The sequence below is a fragment of the Bubalus bubalis genome, chromosome 3 (genome assembly GCF_019923935.1).
Source record: "Bubalus bubalis isolate 160015118507 breed Murrah chromosome 3, NDDB_SH_1, whole genome shotgun sequence".
NCBI lineage: Eukaryota > Metazoa > Chordata > Mammalia > Artiodactyla > Bovidae > Bubalus > Bubalus bubalis.
In genome coordinates, this window is record NC_059159.1 from 16,075,755 (window position 1) to 16,096,039 (window position 20,285).

At 37.2% G+C, this 20,285-nt stretch overlaps 1 protein-coding gene across 11 annotated transcripts in view; it reads right to left on the bottom strand.

The window, feature by feature from the left end:
- Nucleotides 1-20,285, bottom strand: part of TLK2 (tousled like kinase 2) — a 124,353-nt gene that overhangs the window by 59,602 nt on the left and 44,466 nt on the right. For 6 of the 11 annotated variants that reach the window (XM_025279893.3, XM_025279892.3, XM_006044905.4 and 3 more), the window contains exons 3-7: nt 20,031-20,102; nt 19,021-19,090; nt 17,976-18,019; nt 17,157-17,252; nt 5,965-6,132 (exon numbers count right to left, since the gene is read on the bottom strand). In XM_025279893.3, coding sequence (XP_025135678.1) covers nt 5,965-6,132; nt 17,157-17,252; nt 17,976-18,019; nt 19,021-19,090; nt 20,031-20,102 — 450 coding nt within the window. The remainder of the gene's footprint in view (nt 1-5,964; nt 6,133-17,156; nt 17,253-17,975; nt 18,020-19,020; nt 19,091-20,030; nt 20,103-20,285) is intronic. The other 5 variants (XM_025279895.3, XM_025279894.3, XM_044938813.2 and 2 more) reach the window with 2 other exon arrangements.

Sequence of the window (20,285 nt, forward strand, 5' to 3'; positions counted from 1 at the left end):
CCAACCCTTACTCGGCAAAACATCCTTCCCAGACTTCCGTGTTCTTCATTCCAATTACAGAAGTAGTATTGGCTTCTAATTCATAATTACAGGCTAGATTTCCCAAAGTCCTACTGATACTTGGAAGATTTTCTTTCTAAATGAAACCCTAATAGCATTAAGAAACAAAGGAGAATTAAGAATCAGAAATTTTTAAAAACTTTAAGTTTTAAGAAACATTCAAAAGCATTTGGGATCAGACTGATAGAGAAAGTAAAATAAATTCACAGCTGGAAACACCAGCAGTAAAACAGGCTGGTTCTTTTCAAGGGAACGCCTCCAAAGCCCCACACTGAGATTTACCTTTACCAGGATTGACCCATGGAACAATTATCAGACATTTAAAACCTGTATAGTCCAACAAGGTCCCCTCTTGATCTCTCCCTTGCATACTGAGAGCCATGGATACTACTGCTTCTGAACCAAGGGTAAAGCACAAGAATTGGTCTCTTAAATTAAAAAAAACAAACATGTAAATATTTAAAATGGAAAATGAGTGGGTCCAGGGGGAGGGGCTTCTGCTGTGAATATTGTGTCCTAAGGAAAATAGCAAAGAAAGCACAGTATCCCTGCCCGCTACAACTGACAGAATGGAGGAATACGTGGAATACACCGCTAAGAGTTAAAGAGTTACCTAGCAAAACAACGCCCTCCTTATTTCCATGTTTGTAAAGGGCTGGTTTTTCTGCTGAGAGCTGACCAGATGCTTACACAGGGATAACACTCACACACACACACACACCAATGGAGGGCTATTTGGGAAGCGGTACAATGCCACTGCAGGGAAAAATCCATGCCAATAACCTATGCTAAATCACTCTAATAGTACTGCATTCAACTAAAGCAAGATACATTTTTCAAGAAAACCAACAGCACAAAGTGAAGATCCAACATGAAAAAACAAAACTTGATCCAAGAGAAAACAGAGAATTCAATAAAAACAACTTTAAAAATAAAATATGTTCAGAGAGGGTTAAAAGGATACTACAGTAAAGAACTTGAAAAATAAATGTGACAAGATAAGAGTATCAATATTCTAAAAAGTGAATAGATGAGCTAAGTAACAAAATGCACAGAACCGAACACAGAAAATCTGAAAGACAATGTCAAGAAAATCTCCCAGAGGAAGAAACAAAGTCAAGTAGCATGAAAGAAAAGTTAAGAAACATGAACAGGAAGAGGCTTCAAAACTATCTAACAGGCTTTTAGGAGGAAAAGAGCAGAGGGAAAAAAAAATCTAAGAATAGTAAAATAAAGCTTCTCTGAGGTAAAAGGTTTTTTAAGACTAAAAAAAGGCTATGACATGACAAGGACAAGACAAATAGTGGATAGACCTCAAGAATAAAAAGATACCATACGATCATCTCAACAGATGTAGAGAAAGCATCGAATACCCTTTCATGATGAACTCAATGAACTCAGAATAGAAGGGAACTTTTTCAATACCAAAAAAGGCCATTTCTGAAAAACATTTGCAATAACATGAAAAAGAATAAACTCTTAGAAATAATTTGAACAAAACAAGGGCAAAATCTACACACCAAAAATTCCAAATTTTATTACTAATAAAAAGAAATTAAAGATACCTAAATAAATGGAAAGATATCTCATATTCATGGACTGGAAAACAATATTTTTACAAAGTCAATACCCCCAAATTAGTCTGCAGAGTCAGCACAACTGCTATAAATTTCATCTGGTCTGTTTACAGAAACTGAAAAGCTGATCCTAAAATTCATATGGAAATACAAGGGATCCCACAGCCAAAAAAAATCTGCAAACTACATTTTTAAAAATTAAAGCATTTAAGAACATCTTATATAATGTCAAAAGATGTAGCTTTTGAGGAAGTAACAGACCTCATATAGGTATTAAAAAAAATCTTTTAGACCCTGACAACTATAACTGTCTCATTCAATCTAAACAAATTCACTGACTAGGACTGTTTTCTTCTCAGTGAATCCAATAAAATCACTCAGTTTTACGGTGTACAATAATGAAACAACCATAATATTGTAAATACTCCTTAAATGTTGTCAATTTTTAGAATAATTTATAAAGCAGAAACAAGTCAATTATAGTTAAAATAACAAACTAAATATCACAAACAATGTAATAATAACTAAAAAGCTGAAAGATGAAAAAGGAAGCTGGGTATGTTAAACATCTCTTACAATGGGGAATGTTGATTACATAAAAGATAATTTGAAGTTAAAATGGTATTCAGTACAAAATCTAAAACAAACTCTTAACAGTGGTTATCTCATGAATACAAAGGAAAGAATTTTACTCTTCTATATCACTTCAAATATTCGTAGGTCATGCACATATACTACTTTTACAATTTAGAAAACTATATGTTTATAATGTTGAAAATCAAATTTCTTATGTTGAAATTCATAAAATTATGTAGCAATATGATTTTAAACGGGCTTCCCTTGTGGCTCAGCTGGTAAAGAACCCGCCTGCAATGCGGGAGACCTGGATTCGATCACTAGGTTGGGAAGAACCCCTGGAGAAGGGAAAAGACTACCCACTCCAGTATTCTGGCCTAGAGAATGCCATGGATGTCCATGGGATCAAACATTCAAAGGATCAGACTCATAATATTCTGCCACCTATTTTTACTTATCAGTATTGATCTATAGGTCTTTCACTGCCAGCACATATACCTACTTTTTTTTTAATGAGGGCAATACTACCCCAAATTAATCTGCAGAGTCAGCACAACTGCTACAAATTCCATCTGGTCTGGTTTACAGAAATTGAAAAGTTGATCCTAAAATTCATATGGAAATGCAAGGGATCCCATGGCCAAAAAAAGTCTACAAACTACATAAAAGTCTATCTCACTTCATTGGTCAACTGTAGAGCATCCCATTGTATATACATACTATATTTTATTTAACTAGTCCTTATATGAAAGATGCCTTCATTAATTCATACAACATATAATTAAACTGAGTGTGTATGACAGCAGATCCTGTTCCAGCGTTGGCGGTGCAGAAGTGAACAAAGTGAAGTCCTTGACCTGATGCAGCTTACATTTCAGTGGAGGGGAGTTAGGATGGGGGTGCGGAGTGAGACAAAGAAGTACATTATAACAGGTAAGCTAGTGATAAGGCTAAGAAGAAAAATTAGGGCACAGCAGCTATATAATGTTTGGGCGGAGCAGGAAGGAGTGCTATCTTATACAATACAGCCTTTCTAATAGGCTGTAGACTTAAGCAGAGACTAGAGAGAACCAAGGGGACAAGGCAAGGTGATATCTAGAGGAAGAATGTTCAGATAAAGGCCCTGAGGTGAGAGACACCAGGTAGTATTTGAAGAAGAAAGGCAGCCAGTGAGGATGGAACTTGGTGAGGGAGGGAGGCAGTAGTAACAGATGTCAAAGTGGTGGGAAACAGGCCATGCAAGGCATTATGTGCCATTATAAACACTTGTGAGCAGGGGAGTGGCATGCCTGGACTTAAGTTCCAATGGGATCACTCTGATCTGCTGAGAACAAAGGCAGAAGCTGACAGTTCAGTTAGGAGGCTACCACCACGATCTCAGTGGGAGACAAGACTTGAGTAGTCATCGTTAAGGGCAGAAGTGGCAGGATTCTGAATATATTTTGAAGGTAAAATCAGTAGACTTGCTGATGGATTCAGAATTAGGATATAAAATAAAGAGATAAGACTAGAATGACTCCAGAATTTTTGAACAATTGTAAGCCGAGAGCTGAAAATTACTGAGATGTGGAAGAAATGGGGTTTGGAATGGGGCAACAAAGTGAAGAATTCAGCTTTGGTCGTATTAAATTTGATATGCCTATTAGACACAGACAACTGACTACATAGGTCTGGAATTCAGGGAAGGGCTCTGGGCTGGAGATGTAAATTTGGAAGTCTTCTGAGTATAGGTGATGACTGAAAGTAAGAAACTAAATGAGATTCTCCTTACTGAAAGATGGTATGTATATAAGAGGACTGAAGACTGAGCCCTGGGGCACTCCAATATTTGGAGATCCAGGAAATGAAGAAGAATCAAAAAGTCAGAAGCAAAGAAAAGACCATGTGCTTAAAGAAGAAGGGACTGATCAACTGCAGCTAATGAATTATATTGAATAAGTTCTGAGAACTGATTGCCGGACTTAGCAACGTGGAGATAACAGGTATTCTTGTTAGAAGTTCCTCTGAAACACTGTGGAAGGACACTGCTTCCAGATTTTTGCAATTTATAAACAATACAATAAACATCTTTGTGTAGTTAGTGGGAATGGAATTTTGGGACCCAAGGATATGTAAACTTAACACTGAGATACACTGCCAACCTGTCCAAATGACTGCACCAATTTATACATACACATAGCACTGTATGTGTATCTAAACCACTACCTGCACCAAGAATCACCAAATTTACTAGTCCTTGTCATTTGTTAAGTTATTTTATTCTGCATTTCTCTATGGCTGAAGTTAACCAGTTTTTCACATTATTAGACATTTGTCCTTTTTTTCCCGTTAAAACTGCCTGTTCATAGCCTTTGCCTTTTATTTTTTTTAAAGGAAACTGCTTGTCTCTATTAACCAACATTTGTTATATATTTGCTAACTTTTTTGCTTTTCTCCTTTTTTATCTAAGTTTATACTCCAGTTGGAACTGCAGAGAAGCAAAGAGAAATAGAACTATACCAAAGCTTCTAGGACTTTGGTTTTTATACTATTTCCATGTTCCTTCTTCAGATGTGATTACCATATTACTCCTCTATAAGAAAGTATTCCAAAGCAGAGAGATGTTGGGCCATTATGGTGGCAGTGGAGACGGTGAGAGATGGTCAGATTCTAGATGTATGTTTTCTGATAGATTAGATGTAGAATATGAGGAAAAAAGGAAGCATTAAAGATAAAGCCACATGTATTAGTTCTCTATTGCTCAGCAATAAATTACCCCCAAACTTAAAGAACTCTGAGGTAATACATGGGTACTGTTTTAAGCTGAGGAAGGAAAGAATGAGAGAAGGAAGGAAGGGCAGAAGGGATTCAAATAATACACAATGATCCCTATCTAATTATTTTATTATTTTTATCTCCTTTCCTTAAGACACCTACCATTTCATGGCCTTTTTTAATACAATCATATGTGGGTTAATCCCAGAGGTTATAGAGATTTATTTGCTCAGAAACCATGGAGCAAATAAGGAGGAAACAGATTACTGGAGAAAATGAACCAGTAAGAGAGAAAGAAATGTTGATCAATGGTAATGTTAGCTCTGAAGGAGGCCCCTAAAAATGGAGGGACAGGGCGATGGGGCTTTCTGTTGCTTTACTGCATCACTGAAAACAAACAGGTACTTGGCAGGGTAAAGAAACCAAGAAAAGCAACAACTTTTAAGTCAAACTGCATTATAATTTGGCAAATAAAAAAATGGGGTCAAACATTTATAATAATCAAATTCCTGTTCTTCAAGGAAGAAGAAAGAAGTAAGCTGAAAGGAACAAACAGGTAGCCAAATAGTCTTGGAAAAGCAACTGTGCTAATACTCTGAAGAAATGAGAGAAAGCAAGCATGCCGGCTGTCCAGATACCATAGAGGGGAAAATGACTAGTAAGCATGCCCGTCCCCATACTAATATTGTATTAACTTGACTATTAACTTCAAATAAGTGATGGTTGGAGTCTGGAGATTTTATTTTTAATTGTAATGGAATTTAATCTGTATTTTCTGTTCTTTGTCAACCTAAGGTTGTGTTTTCCATCCCACAGGACACTCAGACTTTGATAAAGCAGTCTCTCTCAGCGCCTGAGCCAAGCAGGGCTGAGCACAAGCACACACCTTTAGAGGTAACACAGAGTTAGAAATCATCTCTCTACCAAAATCCTTACTCAAACTCCATCTCGGCTGCAGGAAAACAAGGATGTGCATAAACGCAGCCTCAGTACTCACTGAGACAAAAGTGAAGCAGAGGCCAGCTCCCCTCTGTGCCAGCTGCTCTGTGTCGAGCCGAGGTTTTGCCAGCATCACTGACATAAGCGTCGGCAGGGCAGACTGCTCCTCTGACACCTCCTTTGTAGCACTGCCATCTAAACCATAGAGAGGCTGTTCTACTCGCCGCTGGAAAACATGAAAGAAAACACACAAATTACATGACAAAGAAAACATCTGATACTGCCAAAACATGCAACAGATTAAAACACAGTTATCAGATATAAGAAGGACTTAAAAAAAAAAAAAAAACCCTCTGAAAACAAATATGGAGAGTACAGTAACATTATCACTGGATTATGACCTATCTTAGTACATTTTAATGGTTCTATATTTACAGAACTCTGAATTTGCAGGTTACTTTAGAGTTCAACAAACAACTTCATTATACACTCAATTCTACAAGGAAATGCTATTTCTAACCTCTAGGTTAATAAAGATTAAGGCATTTGGCCCCTACTTACTTCACTCTCTATTCTCTTCTATTACCATATTATATCCATGTGCAAAATATAAAATAAATACAAACAAAAGAATAATATACCACAATTATGTATGGCTTATTCTAGAAATGTAAGGATAGTTCATTATTCCATCTACTAATGTAATTCACTACATTAACGTTGGTGTGGGAGGGTAGAGAATCAAGATTCTTTCCTTTAGATGCAAAAAGATTTGCACATTGTTGGGCAATACTTAAAAAAAAACCCTGTAAGTATCTATTTATAATTCAACAGAGTATTTTTTCAGAAATAAACATAACTATAATTAATGGTGCTATACTTGAGATACCTTCATTAAAATTAGGAACTAGACAGGGGTTAACACATTAATATCACAGTCATTCAACATTATCATAGAATTTTTAGCCAAAGTGATAAGGAAAACAATATGAGGTATAAACACTGGAAAATATCAAACATTAGAAAGTGTCAATTTTGGATGATATAACTATTCACAAAGGAAACCAAACAAATCAACTGAAAAACAACAAATAAGAGTTCAGTAAGATGGCCAAATATAAAATAAACACACAAAAATCAATAACTTCCCCATATATCAACAACTTGATTATAATCAGAACAAGTAGCATCAGAAGAAAAATCAGATTCAAAATTATCTGTAAAATACTTAGAAGGAAACAATATGCAGATTACATGTAAAACAAAAACTATAGTTCACTGACAAATATAAAAGACGACCAACGTTAAATGGCAAAATACTATGCTCCTGAGTTCACATTTTATATATGTCAAACTTCTCCAAAAGCCAGTGCTCAGGGCTTTTTGTGTATTTTTGTTTCTATTTTTGCAAGAAAGGGTGTTGTGGTAGTATAGCGATTGATCATCTAGATTCTCCTCTGCTCTTTGGGGAGACTGTTTCTATGGATTTTCATATTTTAGTTCTGAGGTCCACTTGGAAAAATAATCAAAATTAGCCATGTAATTTTTGATAAAGGGTACCAGGGAAACCTGACAGCTATTAAAACTTACTGCAAAGCAACACTGGCCTCTCTGGTGGCTCAATGTTTAAGAATCCACCTGCCAGTGCAGGAGACAACCCTGGCTTGGGATGATCCCCTGGAGAAGGAAATGACAACACACTCCCATGGACATAGTAGAGCCTGGTGGGCTCCAGTCCAATGGGGTTGCAGAGAGTTGGACATGACTTAGCGACTAAACAGCAACAACAAAGCAACAATAAACCAAATAAGCATAATCCTGGTAAAGGAACAAGCAGACTAATCAGTGGCACGGAAAAATCAGAAAAAGACCCATATAAAATGGATGTGTAATGTGTGATTATACTGCATTTCTAATTAGTGGGAATTTTATTACAAAAATGATACTATATGTACATAGATATTAGAAAAAAGGTAAAGTACATTACTTCCTTATAGTATACATAAAAATTATAAGAAAATATAAACAAATGCTATTATGACTTTCTAGTGGTGAGGGCTTTTTAAACATGACATTAAAAACACAAACCATATAGGAACATCTAAGAATAAGACAAAAGTAGTAATAAGTCATGAAGAGAAAAACACTGATAAATCTGATCACTTCTAATTTTTTGACTTCTGAATGGTGAAAGTGGACATAAACAAGTTAAAAAACAAATTATAAAGAGGCAGAAAATATTCACACGATAAGTGACAATGAGCTAACAATCTTAATAATGTGTTCCTACCCATCAGCAAGACAAAGCAAATGCTCGAATAAATAGGCAAAGGAACTGAATAAGCATTAAAAGAGAAATCCAAAAGGCCACTAAACATATGAAAAGATATGTAATATCACTGATGAAGAAATGCAACTTAAAACAAGGTATTTTTCTCACTAGCAAAGACTATAATGTAAAATTCAGTATTAGAAGGATAGGAAGAAATTGGGACTCTCAAACTGCTGATGACCTGCTAGCAATTATGTGATGATATTTCATTATATTTATTTTAAATTGATGCATAGTTGATTTATAATGCTATGTTAGTTTCAGGTATACAGAAAAGTGATTCAGTTATATATATGTAACTGAACACATATTTTCTTTCTCAGATTCTTTCCCCTTATAAGTTATTATAAAATATGAATACAGTTGCCTGTTCTATACAGTAAGTCCTTGTTGGTTATTATTTTATATATAGCAGTGTGTATATTAATATGTTAATTCCAAATTCCTAATTTATACATCTACCCTTTCCCCTTTATAACCATAAGTTTGTTTTCTATGTCTGTGGGTCTATTTCTATTTTATAAATAAGTTTATTTGTATCATTTTTAAAGATTCCAATGTAAGTGATATTATATGATATCTGCCTTTCTCTGTCTGGCTTGCTTCATTTAGTATGATAATCTCTAGTCCATTTGTGTTGCTGCAAATGGCACTGTTTCATTCTTTTTAATGGCTGAGCAATATTCCAGTGTGTGTGTGTATGTGTGTACTGGACACCACATCTTCTTTATCCATTCATGTGATGACATTTTAAAGTGTGCATATTCTTTGACTTGGGAACTAACCTTTGGAAATTTATCCAAAGGAAACAAATGCATAAGCACAGATGCATACACAAGGATATTCATTACAGCATTACTTAGAGAATACAAAATATTTAAGTCTATCGTCTAAATAAATTTATACAATGGAAATGAGGAAATCTGCTATATGAACATACATGTATACATATATGCCCACTAAACTCTTTGATAATAGCTCTTGTGGAAAGGACTTTATATTTTACCACTTCTGAATTATTGGACTTTCATAATCAGCATGTATCCCTTTATCAGGGAAAACTAACATTTTTACTTCAGAAAATATAAGTAAAACAGACTAATCAAAGTGATCTGGAAAAAAGAATTTTTTTTTTAAATCTAGGAGTAAAAGCCACACCTCCTTAAAAACAGCACTCCTACCTCATCCAATAAATTTAAATGCAGACTCCAGAATACCTGTAATACTTAACAACAATAATCTCACTACCTGGCACACTGTTATCACTGAAGCTACAATATTAAAACAAATAATTCTGTCATACATTCAATAATTATTTGCCAAGGGCTTAAAAGATCTTTAAATATCTCTGGAAATATAGCAGGTTGGGATGTTTGTACCAACATTCCCTTAGAAAACAACTATAAAGACAGGACAAAATGTTTTTTTAAAAAGATATTAAAAGCATTGAAAAGCTGACAAAATGGTAGGGATTTGTCATGGCAAAACCTAACGGAAATAAGGAACACAAAACAGGTAGTAAAAGAAGCATCAAAGTCACATTTGCCCTGCTGCTGCTGCTGCTAAGTCGCTTCAGTTGTGTCCGACTCTTCGACCCCATAGACGGCAGCCCACCAGGCTCCCCTGTCCCTGGGATTCTCCAGGCAAGAATACTGGGTGGGTTGCCATTTCCTTCTCCAATGCATGAAAGTGAAAAGTGAAAGTGAAGTCGCTCAGTCGTGTCCGACTCTTAGCGACCCCATGGACTGCAGCCCACCAGGCTCCTCCATCCATGGGACACCCTAAGATCTTGACTTTCCAATCCCTGGGCACCATGTTGCCAAGTGGATAATCATAGGCCAAGCCCATCCAGCATAGGACTCTCAATATGAATCCTTCCCACTTTAAGCTGTACTTTCAAAGGGTTAAAACCTCAGGGAAAATGTAAGCCAGAAGAAATAGTTCTCCCGCCCTCAGGGAGCTGCAACAGTTGCCTTGGCCATGCAGGGGGTGCAGGCTCCCCTGAGAAATGTTGCTGCTGCTAAGTCACTTCAGTCATGTCCGACTCTGTGCGACCCCATAGACAGCAGCCCACCAGGCTCCCCCGTCCCTGGGATTCTCCAGGCAAGAACACTGGAGTGGGTTGCCATTTCCTTCTCCAGTGCATGAAAGTGAAAAGTGAAAGTGAAGTCGTTCAGTCGTGTCTGACTCCTAGCGACCCCCTGGACTGCAGCCTACCAGGCTCCTCTGCCCATGGGATTTCCCATGGAAGTTAATACAATCCAAATCAATACTGCTTGTCTGGTTGAAAGAAACAATCTAGCAAATCAAACAAAGCAAGCCATGAATTCAGTAGTTTGTAGAGACTGGTAGAATCTCTAGACACTTGAGAGAAGCAAATAAAAATTCTCCCTGGAGAAACATATGTTCATCTTAGACCTCAAAGAAATTTCACCAATAATTTTTCAAGTACAATGAGCAGCACACAGACAACCAAAGCATAAAAGAAATAAAGACCTGAGCAACAACTAGGAAAAATAAGATATAGCAGAAACAGGTTTTTTTAAAACTTCAAATACAAAAATTAACAGATTATAAAACAACTATGTCTACCAGATTAAAGAAATAAAATAAAAGACAATTTGACTATATCTGCAGGGAACATAAAATAACAAAAACTAAGAATCCAATGCAGCAAATTAGATACACCAAAACAGAGAATTTGAGAACTGAAAGGCAAGAAACTATCCAGAATGGAGCATACAGAAAGAAGAATGAAGGGGCATGGTGATAAAGTGAGACAGTCTAACATATGCTGCTGCTGCTGCTAAGTCACTTCAGTCGTGTCCGACTCTGTGCGACCCCATAGATGGCAGCCCACCAGGCTCCCCCGTCCCTGGGATTCTCCAGGCAAGAACACTGGAGTGGGTTGCCATTTCCTTCTCCAATGCATGAAAGTGAAAAGTGAAAGTGAAGTCACTCAGTCGTGTCTGACTCTTAGTGACCCCATGGACTGCAGCCCACCAGGCTCCTCCATCCGTGGGATTTTCCAGGCAAGAGTACTGAAGTGGGGTTGCCATTGCCTTCTCCGCTAACATACGGTTCCCTGAAATTTTACAGGAGAATGAAAAAGAGAACAGGACTGAGATAGAGACAATGGCACATAACTATTCAGAAATGGTATAAGACAGCAACCCACAAACACCAGAAGCCCAGCAAATTACATGGAAGGGAAATAAAAGGATGTCTCAGGGTAAAACTGCACACCACTACAAAGTAAAAGTAGCCTGGGGCTTGGGGGGAGAACGGCAGGTGTGGGTAGGGGAAGCAGAGCAGTTTCTTTCAAAGAAATAAGTAAATGAAAACTATTTTCTCAATTGTAACCAAGGGAACCAAAAAAATGGTAACGATATACTTAACTGTGTGTGGTGAAAAAAAATCAATCTAGATATATACACAGCATAAATATCTTTCAAGAATAAGGGCAAAATAAAGTTATTTCAGCAAACAAAAACCTAGAGAGTTAATCCCCAGCAGATAAATACTGTATTAAGGACTATGGAAGGCAGAAGTACTTCCACGTCCACTTCTTCCCTAAAGTGGAAGGTGTAATATGTAAAAAGGGAAGAAGTACAAAGAAAGAGATAAATAAGTACATGGATAAATCTAAATGAACACTGACAGCATAATAATGTTCTATGATATATATATATATATATATATATAAAATTTTAAGGCAAAATATAAACCTACACCACCACCACCAAGGCAGTAGCACAGAAATGGAATCAAAGTTATCACGTAACTAGGCTTCTGTTAACATCAAACTCTGGCATATTAAAGATACCTGTGGTAACTTCTAAGAGAAACACCACACAAGGACCTACCTACTAGTGGAGGAGAAAAGTATGAAATCATTTTTTAATCCAAATGAAAACAAGAATTGAAGGAAACAGTGACATAGGACAGGCAAGAAATAGGCAATGACAGATACCGTTAAAAGCTGGAGTATTTAAAACCAATATAACGATGTTTATTAATGTAAACCGGAGAAGGCAATGGCACCCCACTCCAGTACTCTTGCTTGGAAAATCCCATGGATGGAGGAGCCTGGTAGGCTGTAGTCCATGGGGTCACTAAGAGTCAGACATGACTGAGCGACTTCACTTTCACTTTTCACTTGCATGCATTGGAGAAGGAAATGGCAACCCACTCCAGTGTTCTTGCCTGGAGAATCCCAGGGACGGGGGAGCCCGGTGGGCTTCCGTCTATGGGGTCGCACAGAGTCGGACATGACTGAAGCGACTTAGCAGCATTAATGTAAACAATAAATACTGAAGTTTAAAAAAGATTTTTTTTTTGACGATGCCCCACAGTTTGCAGGATCTTAATTCCCCAACCAGGGATTGAACCTAGGCCCCAGCAGTGAAAGTGCTGACTCCTAACCACTGGACCACTACGTAATTCCCTTAAAAAAGATTTTAGACTGAATAAAGAAAAAAATTTCAACTATGTACTTGTCAGATATACTGAAAACATAATAATGAAAAGCTGACAATACAAAAACAGAAATATTTACACTATACAGTGGTTTGAATATACTAATATCAGATAAACTGCATTAAGAGCAAAAAGTATCAGGAGAAATAAAGAGAATCACTTAGTAATACATAAAGCAAAAATATAAATACAGGAAGAAACAAAGTACACCCATAATCATGACAGTCATGAATATACCTCTCTTAGTAACTGACAGAACAAACAGCCAAAAGTCAGAATACAGAAGATTTAAACATGGAGATTAAACACCATGATTAACAAAACTGTCATAATGACAATACTATCAAGAAAAGCAAATGCTGATCACAAAAATTAGAACAGTGGTTGTTTCTAGAGTATTGGGAGGGAGTTGTGATCAGGGAAGGTTTCCAGGGTGCTGGAAGTATTTTACTTTCTGACCTAAGTAATGATTAATGGAGTTAACTTCATAATGACTGCCTGGAAACATTTTTTGTGAAGGACCAGACGGAAATATTTTAGGCTTTCCAGGCAACATAACTCTGTGACATATTCTTCTTTGTCTCTACAACTCAAAAAATCTAAAAATCATTTTCGGCCTGCCAGTTGTAGGCTGTAGTTTACCAACTCCTGAACTCAAAGGCTCAGGGTTTGTGTACTTTTTTGTATTTAACAAAAAATATAGAAGAATCACTTAGGAGGAAAAAAGCTAAAATGATTCTTTATCTGTTCTTCTATTCTTCTCTTTCAACAAATAGTCTTGCGTTCCCACTGTGCACCCAACACTGTTTTGGGTGTTAGAGACTGAACACTGAACAAGATCTCTCTTCTATGCCAAGGAGTGAGGGAAATAGTTAAAATGATTACACCTTTATGTAACAAACAGTGTAAGAGATGGAAATAGTAATAATAAAACAAAGGTCCAATTCTCTTGGGATTAACATTCTGGTGGAAGATGATGCGCAACAAACTAACTGTATAGTTAAAAATTAAGATCTGTAAATTAAATAAAAATATTAAAATTATGCCACACAATGACAACAGTGAATGATCTACAACACACAACATGGATGACTTTCACCAAAGTAATGCTGACTGAAAGAAACTCGACACCAGACTATATTAGATACTGTGTGGTTCCTTTCATACACTGTATGAAAACAAAAAAGCCCTCATCTATGCTACTATTAGAAGTTAGGACAGTAGCTATCCCCAACCGCAGGGAGGGGGCTAATAACTGAAAGGGAACATAAGGGACTTTCTGGGGGGGCTGGTACTTTGTTTCTTGTGCTAGTACAGTTGGTGAACATTCATTAAGCTGCAGATGTACATGTATACTCTTTTATACGTATAAATATGAATCAATAAAAATTTAAATATATATATCAAACTTTAAATACATATGCCAGATAGTAATAACTAAGAATTAAAGCAGGATTAGGGACAGAGTTACAAGGTGAGAGGGACTATTATTCAAAGAAGTTGGCCAGGAGAGACCTCTCTTGACACGGCCATTTTTGAGCAACAGTCTGATGAAGGACTTGCTCATCGCGCTATTCTTGGAAGAAGAAATAGCAGGTACAAAGGCACTGAAGTAAAGAGTGCTTCAGAGTGTTCACAGAACTTCTAGGAGGCCAGTGCGGCCAGTGCGGCTTAAGTGGCATGAGGAAGAAGGGGAGCAGATGCAGTCAGATGGATGTGGGGAGCAAAGATTATGTAGGAGCTTCTAGACTACATAAGCCTAGAACAGTCTGGACAAGCCCCTGGCCAGTTCTGAATAGGATCTGACTTAAATTTTTCACAGAATCATTCTGGCTACTTACTATATTGAAAATAGGTGAGACACAGGCAGAAACAAGGAGACTACTTTAGAGACTGATGCAGAGAACCAGGTGAACAGAAAAGAGGGTGGATTCTGCTATTTTTTTTTTTAAAGAAAATAGGATTTTGATGGATGAGATATGGGGCATGAAGTTATGATCTGAAAAACTGGACACAGTAAACTGTTATCTACAGGGACAGGGTAGACTGCAAAAAGAGCAATTTGTTGTTGTGCTAGTGAGCAAGAGCTCCTCTGTGGGTTTTTTTTAAAAATTATTTATTTATCTATTTATTTTTGGCTGCTCTGGGTCTTTACTGCTGTATACAGGCTTCTCATTGAGGTGGTTCTCTTGTTGCAGAGCACAGGCTCCAGGGTGCACGGGCTCAGCAGTTGTGGCACACGACCTTAGTTGCTCTGTGGCACGTGGACTCTTCCCAGACCAGGGATCGAACCCATGTTCCCTGCACTGGCAAGCAGATTCCCAACCACTGGACCACCAGGGAAGTCCTACAGATGTTTTTTAAGCTATTCATTTAGTTATATAAGCAGAAATGGCAAGGAGAGGTGCATATATAATTTTCAGGGAAATCGATGCCCAAGTAAAGGGCTGTCCAGTTCATGCATCCTAAAAGGCAGATACGGATAAGGACACAAGTAACCTGGTAGAGCTGGCAGAAACACATGGGAAAGTTCTCTTTTGATTGCTTCTATTTTCCTAATAAAATAAAAAAGTCAAGTCATCAATTGAGAGAGTAGAGGGGAAGGAATTGCTGCTGGAAGACTGCAGAAAGTGACAAAAATATGAAATATTCATCTAGGAGAGTGAATTAACTATGGAAATATAATAGGACTGGCAGCAACTCAGAGGCTCATGAGGTTGGTGGTCACGAACTTAAAGTGAGATTAGTCAGCATGGGTGTATGTGCTTTCCTCTAACCAGGCTGAACCGCTTAGATACAGACAAGGAAAATTAGATTTAATCAGGGCTGAGTTTTTTTCAGGCAAGTATAATGGAGAGAGTGGGGAAAGGGAATTGAAGGGTATACACAAATCAGTTGATTATAACAATGAAGCACAGAATCTAAGATAGGAGGATAAAATGCAATGGAAAAAGGAAATTAAGGTTGGTTTCTACTTTAACAACCAAGACATACTTAGATTTGCATGATAACGAGGCCCAGCCACCACTCACTGAGGTGGCAGGACTGTCTGTGGATCACTTGGGTACCTCTCTCTTGTCTTCATTTAAGACCTGACTTAAATGGACACATGATAGATGGGTGGTCACATTACTGAAAACCAAATGAAAAAAAATCTTTTTCAGGAAGAAAAGAGTAGTAAGATAACAAAATTCTACAAGTCATATTTGTCCCAAATAGCTAATTCTGCAATCCCATTTAACATTTTAAAACTTGTAACTGGTTTAAAACAATAAAAATACAGATCTAGGTCTCCTCAAAAGTTAGCTAACAAACTTCAACCTAACCAAACATATCTACACATTGAACATTTATAATATTTTTAAATATGGCAATGATGACAAAGTAACAGAAAAAATTTCAAGCTGAATACATTTTGCTAAATGCTTTACTCATTATAATCACCCTAATGAACGCATGTTTTCATGACACAGAAGAGGGGAAGAAGGACATTTTTAACTAGTTTAACAATACAGAGACTAAATCACTTAAGAAAAAAAGCAATATTAATCAAGTCTGCTGAGGCACAGAAAAGCAACTTTCCGAAACAGAGACCTAGGATGAAAACTCCTGGTCTCCCTTTTCCCTAAGATCCCACAGCAATACCTGAGGCATCAAGGGACATAATACACTCTTATGTACAGGGTTCTCATATGGTATCAACAAATCAGCCAAAGGCACTTGAGTGAACTGACATAAAATCCTACACGAGCTGGTTCAGGGATTCTCAGCTTTGGCACTAGTACCATTCTGGACTGGATCATTCTTTGTTGTGGGCGCCTGTCCTGTGCATGGCAGGATGTACACCAGCATCCCTGGCCTCTGCCCAGCAGATGCCTATGGCATCATTCCACCCACCCTCTAGTTCAGACCAAAAATTACTTCAACATTGCCAAATGTCCCCTGAGGGGATAAACTACCCTGGCCTGAGAACCACTAACTTGGCTGTGATGTTTTTATAGAGTTTCAGATCTCACTCACAGGCAGAGAACAAACCTATCCCAAATCCGTGCGGTATTAGCTTCTCTACTACATCACTGAGCAAGCCATCCAATTAATTCAAATACCAGGAGCTGACCACAATTTTTTGAAAGGAATTTAACTACAGGAATATGTAAGTCTGGCCAGGATAAAAACCTAATGTTTGGACGGGAAACCCCTTTCTTGAGGTCTAGAAGTAATCGATTTATACCGGGAGAACAGGATCAGCTCTCATAAAATGTAAACTGACCGATACAGATTTGAATCTAAGTTAAGTGATTCACAGGTAATGCTATGAATGTTTCTCCTTAAGACTTCACTCCCCTTAGGTAATTAGTGGAAGAGAAACTTCGCTGGAGTGTTCCTGGGCTTCTTGGTCTCCTACAACAGGTGTCACATTTCTCCAGGTGAATGCTTACCGGTAAGGGATTGGATAAGGAATGTTGCGGTGAGGATCGTGCAACTGGTGGAACACTTCTGCCAGGGCTGGTTCCTGGCCCGCTTCCCCCAGCAAACTGGCCAACAGGGAAAAATGGATATGAATAATTCACAACAGTACTATGCTTCAGATAAGGAGAGTAAAAGATTAATACACATACAGGTCTTAATTATACATGGTCCCTTTAAGTCTACACATTTTATTCTAGAGAAAATGCCATGTAAGTCAAATTCTGCTATCTTTTCAATGAGATTTTAACAAGAAGCTCCAGTAGAAATGTACCAGGATATAAGGAAAACATGGCTAGAAACCTGAAGGTACACATGATTTTGAAAAGACATAAGAGAAGAATGTTTCCCCTTCTTGTCTCAAAATACATGAAGCAGGAATACAGTGTATGTTAGTGTCCCCTTCAGTAACCACTAAAGATGGGTCAGTGAGCTTACTACAGGTTCCACTGGACTATAGGTAGAGGACAAAAGAAGAGTCCGAGGCGTTCCACTTCAACCTTTGTAAGACACAAAACCTAGTCTGGCCAAGAGAACAATCACCTCATTTGTGAATTTTTATATCATCACAGACAAGACACATCATGAACAAATTTAAATTTAGGAAGTCAGCAGCTGTTTCCTCTTATAGCGATGGGGCAACATCAGGTTGATGAAGGTGGGGAAGAAGGGGAGGAGGGCACAGGAAAGGCAATATATGCCTTTCTAAAGCTTTAAATGAATGAAAGGATTTAGGTTCTTTTTTTTTTTTTAAGTCACTATAGATTTCTTTTTCCAAAAATTTAACTTACCTCAAAGTAATCACTAATTTTATGTCCCCTAGGAGTGCCTTTCCCTGAAAATAAAACCAAAGTAAGTATAGTTTTTCCAGTAACACAAGTAAACCATCATTTGCTCAAGTGTATTATGTATTCAATGACTGCCTATGCTGTTACCAATTCAAATGTCAACTTTACTTTTAACAAATGAGCAAAAATACCTGTTCCCTAAGAACAGAAGACAGTTTCCACCACAAAATAAAACACTAAAATAAGCAGTGAAAGAAAGACCTTTTCACAGCTTGCTTTCCTTTAAGATTCACTACGCTTTCTTTTACAAGTACACTAACAAAGCTTATGCCACAACTGTGAATCAAAATTAAACTATAAAGTACACCCCCAACTAAGAAGATAAAAAAATTCAAAACAAATTCATCAGAACTAAATGGTTTATTCTATTTCACAAGTAAATTTATGTGACCTTGTTACTTTGGGAAAATTTTCTCCCACAAAAGTAAAAAATGATTTGCAGATTAAAAGATACAAAATGGGGGGAGGGGGCCTTTCGTTTCTTGGAAGTTCTTCCATTTCATTTATTCTTTCTTTAATTATTTAAAGAAATCTGGCATTATGATCATCATACTTACAGATTTATTCCACTGGGCGCCAATTATTCAATTGAGTAACTGACATGGAAGAAGGGTAGGTAAAAGGACAGCCATGTAAATGCAACCATTTCTGCTTGAATATTATTAACAAACCACTGACCTAGTGCAAGACATAGTTAAAACTGCTATGCAATTCTTTTCTGTACAATAGATGCTTAGTCTGAAGACAAATCCATGGCGAGAAGACTATTAACTTACAACAGGGAGAACTAGAGTCCCTACAGAACTGACACTGTTTTGTCAAGTGTGTATCAAATGGCAAGTCTATCATAAACAGCCTGATATTCCCTTAAGGAATGCAAATCTCCATTGTCAGGAATCCCTGTATGCAAACTAATTAGTGTGAGCTGGGAGTTTTATACCTAAGTACATAAGAATTTATATTTTTACTGGTGTGAAATTATTACTACCTTGGCTAGTTTCATATGGTTCAGCTTTTCTTTTCCGGTTTCGCTGGTCATTCTGTTTTTTCTCAGGAGTCTGTTAAATACCATATACATCACAATTAGCATTTTGTTAAATTTTTCACGTTATGAAAATTAGAGTGTACGTTAAAAATATCAAATTTATAAGGAGAATTAACTGGATCACAAGTCCTAAATGAGTGTCCTACTCTTACAGCAGGGTCATAGAAAGAATATAAGATCTGAAATCAAACCATTTATACAATTTTTGGCCAACTGCTTAAAATATCAGAGCTTTAATTTACTTATCTGTAAATCAGGGTTGCTGCAAAAGCTTAAATGAACTATTTTATAAAGCACAAATGTAGTACAAACATCTAGCATATAGTAGGCTCTCAAATAGCAGCTGTTACAATATTTGTTTCTTTTTGAGGCCACACCATGCAACTTATGGGATAGTAGTTCTCTGACCAGGGATTGAAAATTCAGATCCCAGCAGTGAAAGCATTGAGTCCTAACCATGGGACCACCAGGGAATCCCAATATTTGTACTTTAAAAGAGCTTAAATATAAAATTTTTTTCCAAAAAGGAAATATCTGCATGATCAGTCAACTGACTAGTCTATTCAAAGTCTTATCTAAGTGCAAAGTAAGCGGTTATATATTCAGCTAGGTTATTTGCCTTTAAAAACCAAAAAATTTCAAATTTTGTTACTGAAGTCCTTCAGGCCACACTGACTCACTCTGCTGAAGTACTAAGAAGTGCTAAAATCCAAGGACACCTAGACTAATTCAGCTACAACTGCAAATTTCTACCTTTTATTGATTATTATGATTATAGTAATAAAAACCCATCAGGGCCACATGACAACTGTGCAGACACAAAGAGCACACAACTCTAAGGGGGAATCACTGACACAAACCCTAACAGGACCCCAGAGTCTGCAGTGCTATGGTTTAACCCAGATCTAAAGTGTGGGAATATGAGAAGTCTTGCAATGGATGTGGCTTCTTACCTCTACTTCTTTATCACTCAAGGACCCCACGCTGCACAAGCTCTGGTTGGAAGACTCACTATTGAGTGGCCCCTGAAAAGAAAAAAACAAAAAGGAATCAAAAGAAACTAAGATGACAGCAAAAATGAGGAAGAAGCCATGTGATTGTGATATCTAGGTCAAGTCAAAGAAACCAAGAATTAACTGCAACACCTCTGAGCCAACTTGAAAAGAACTCCATCCATCATATAGTAGAGGGCACTCATGTTAAAATTG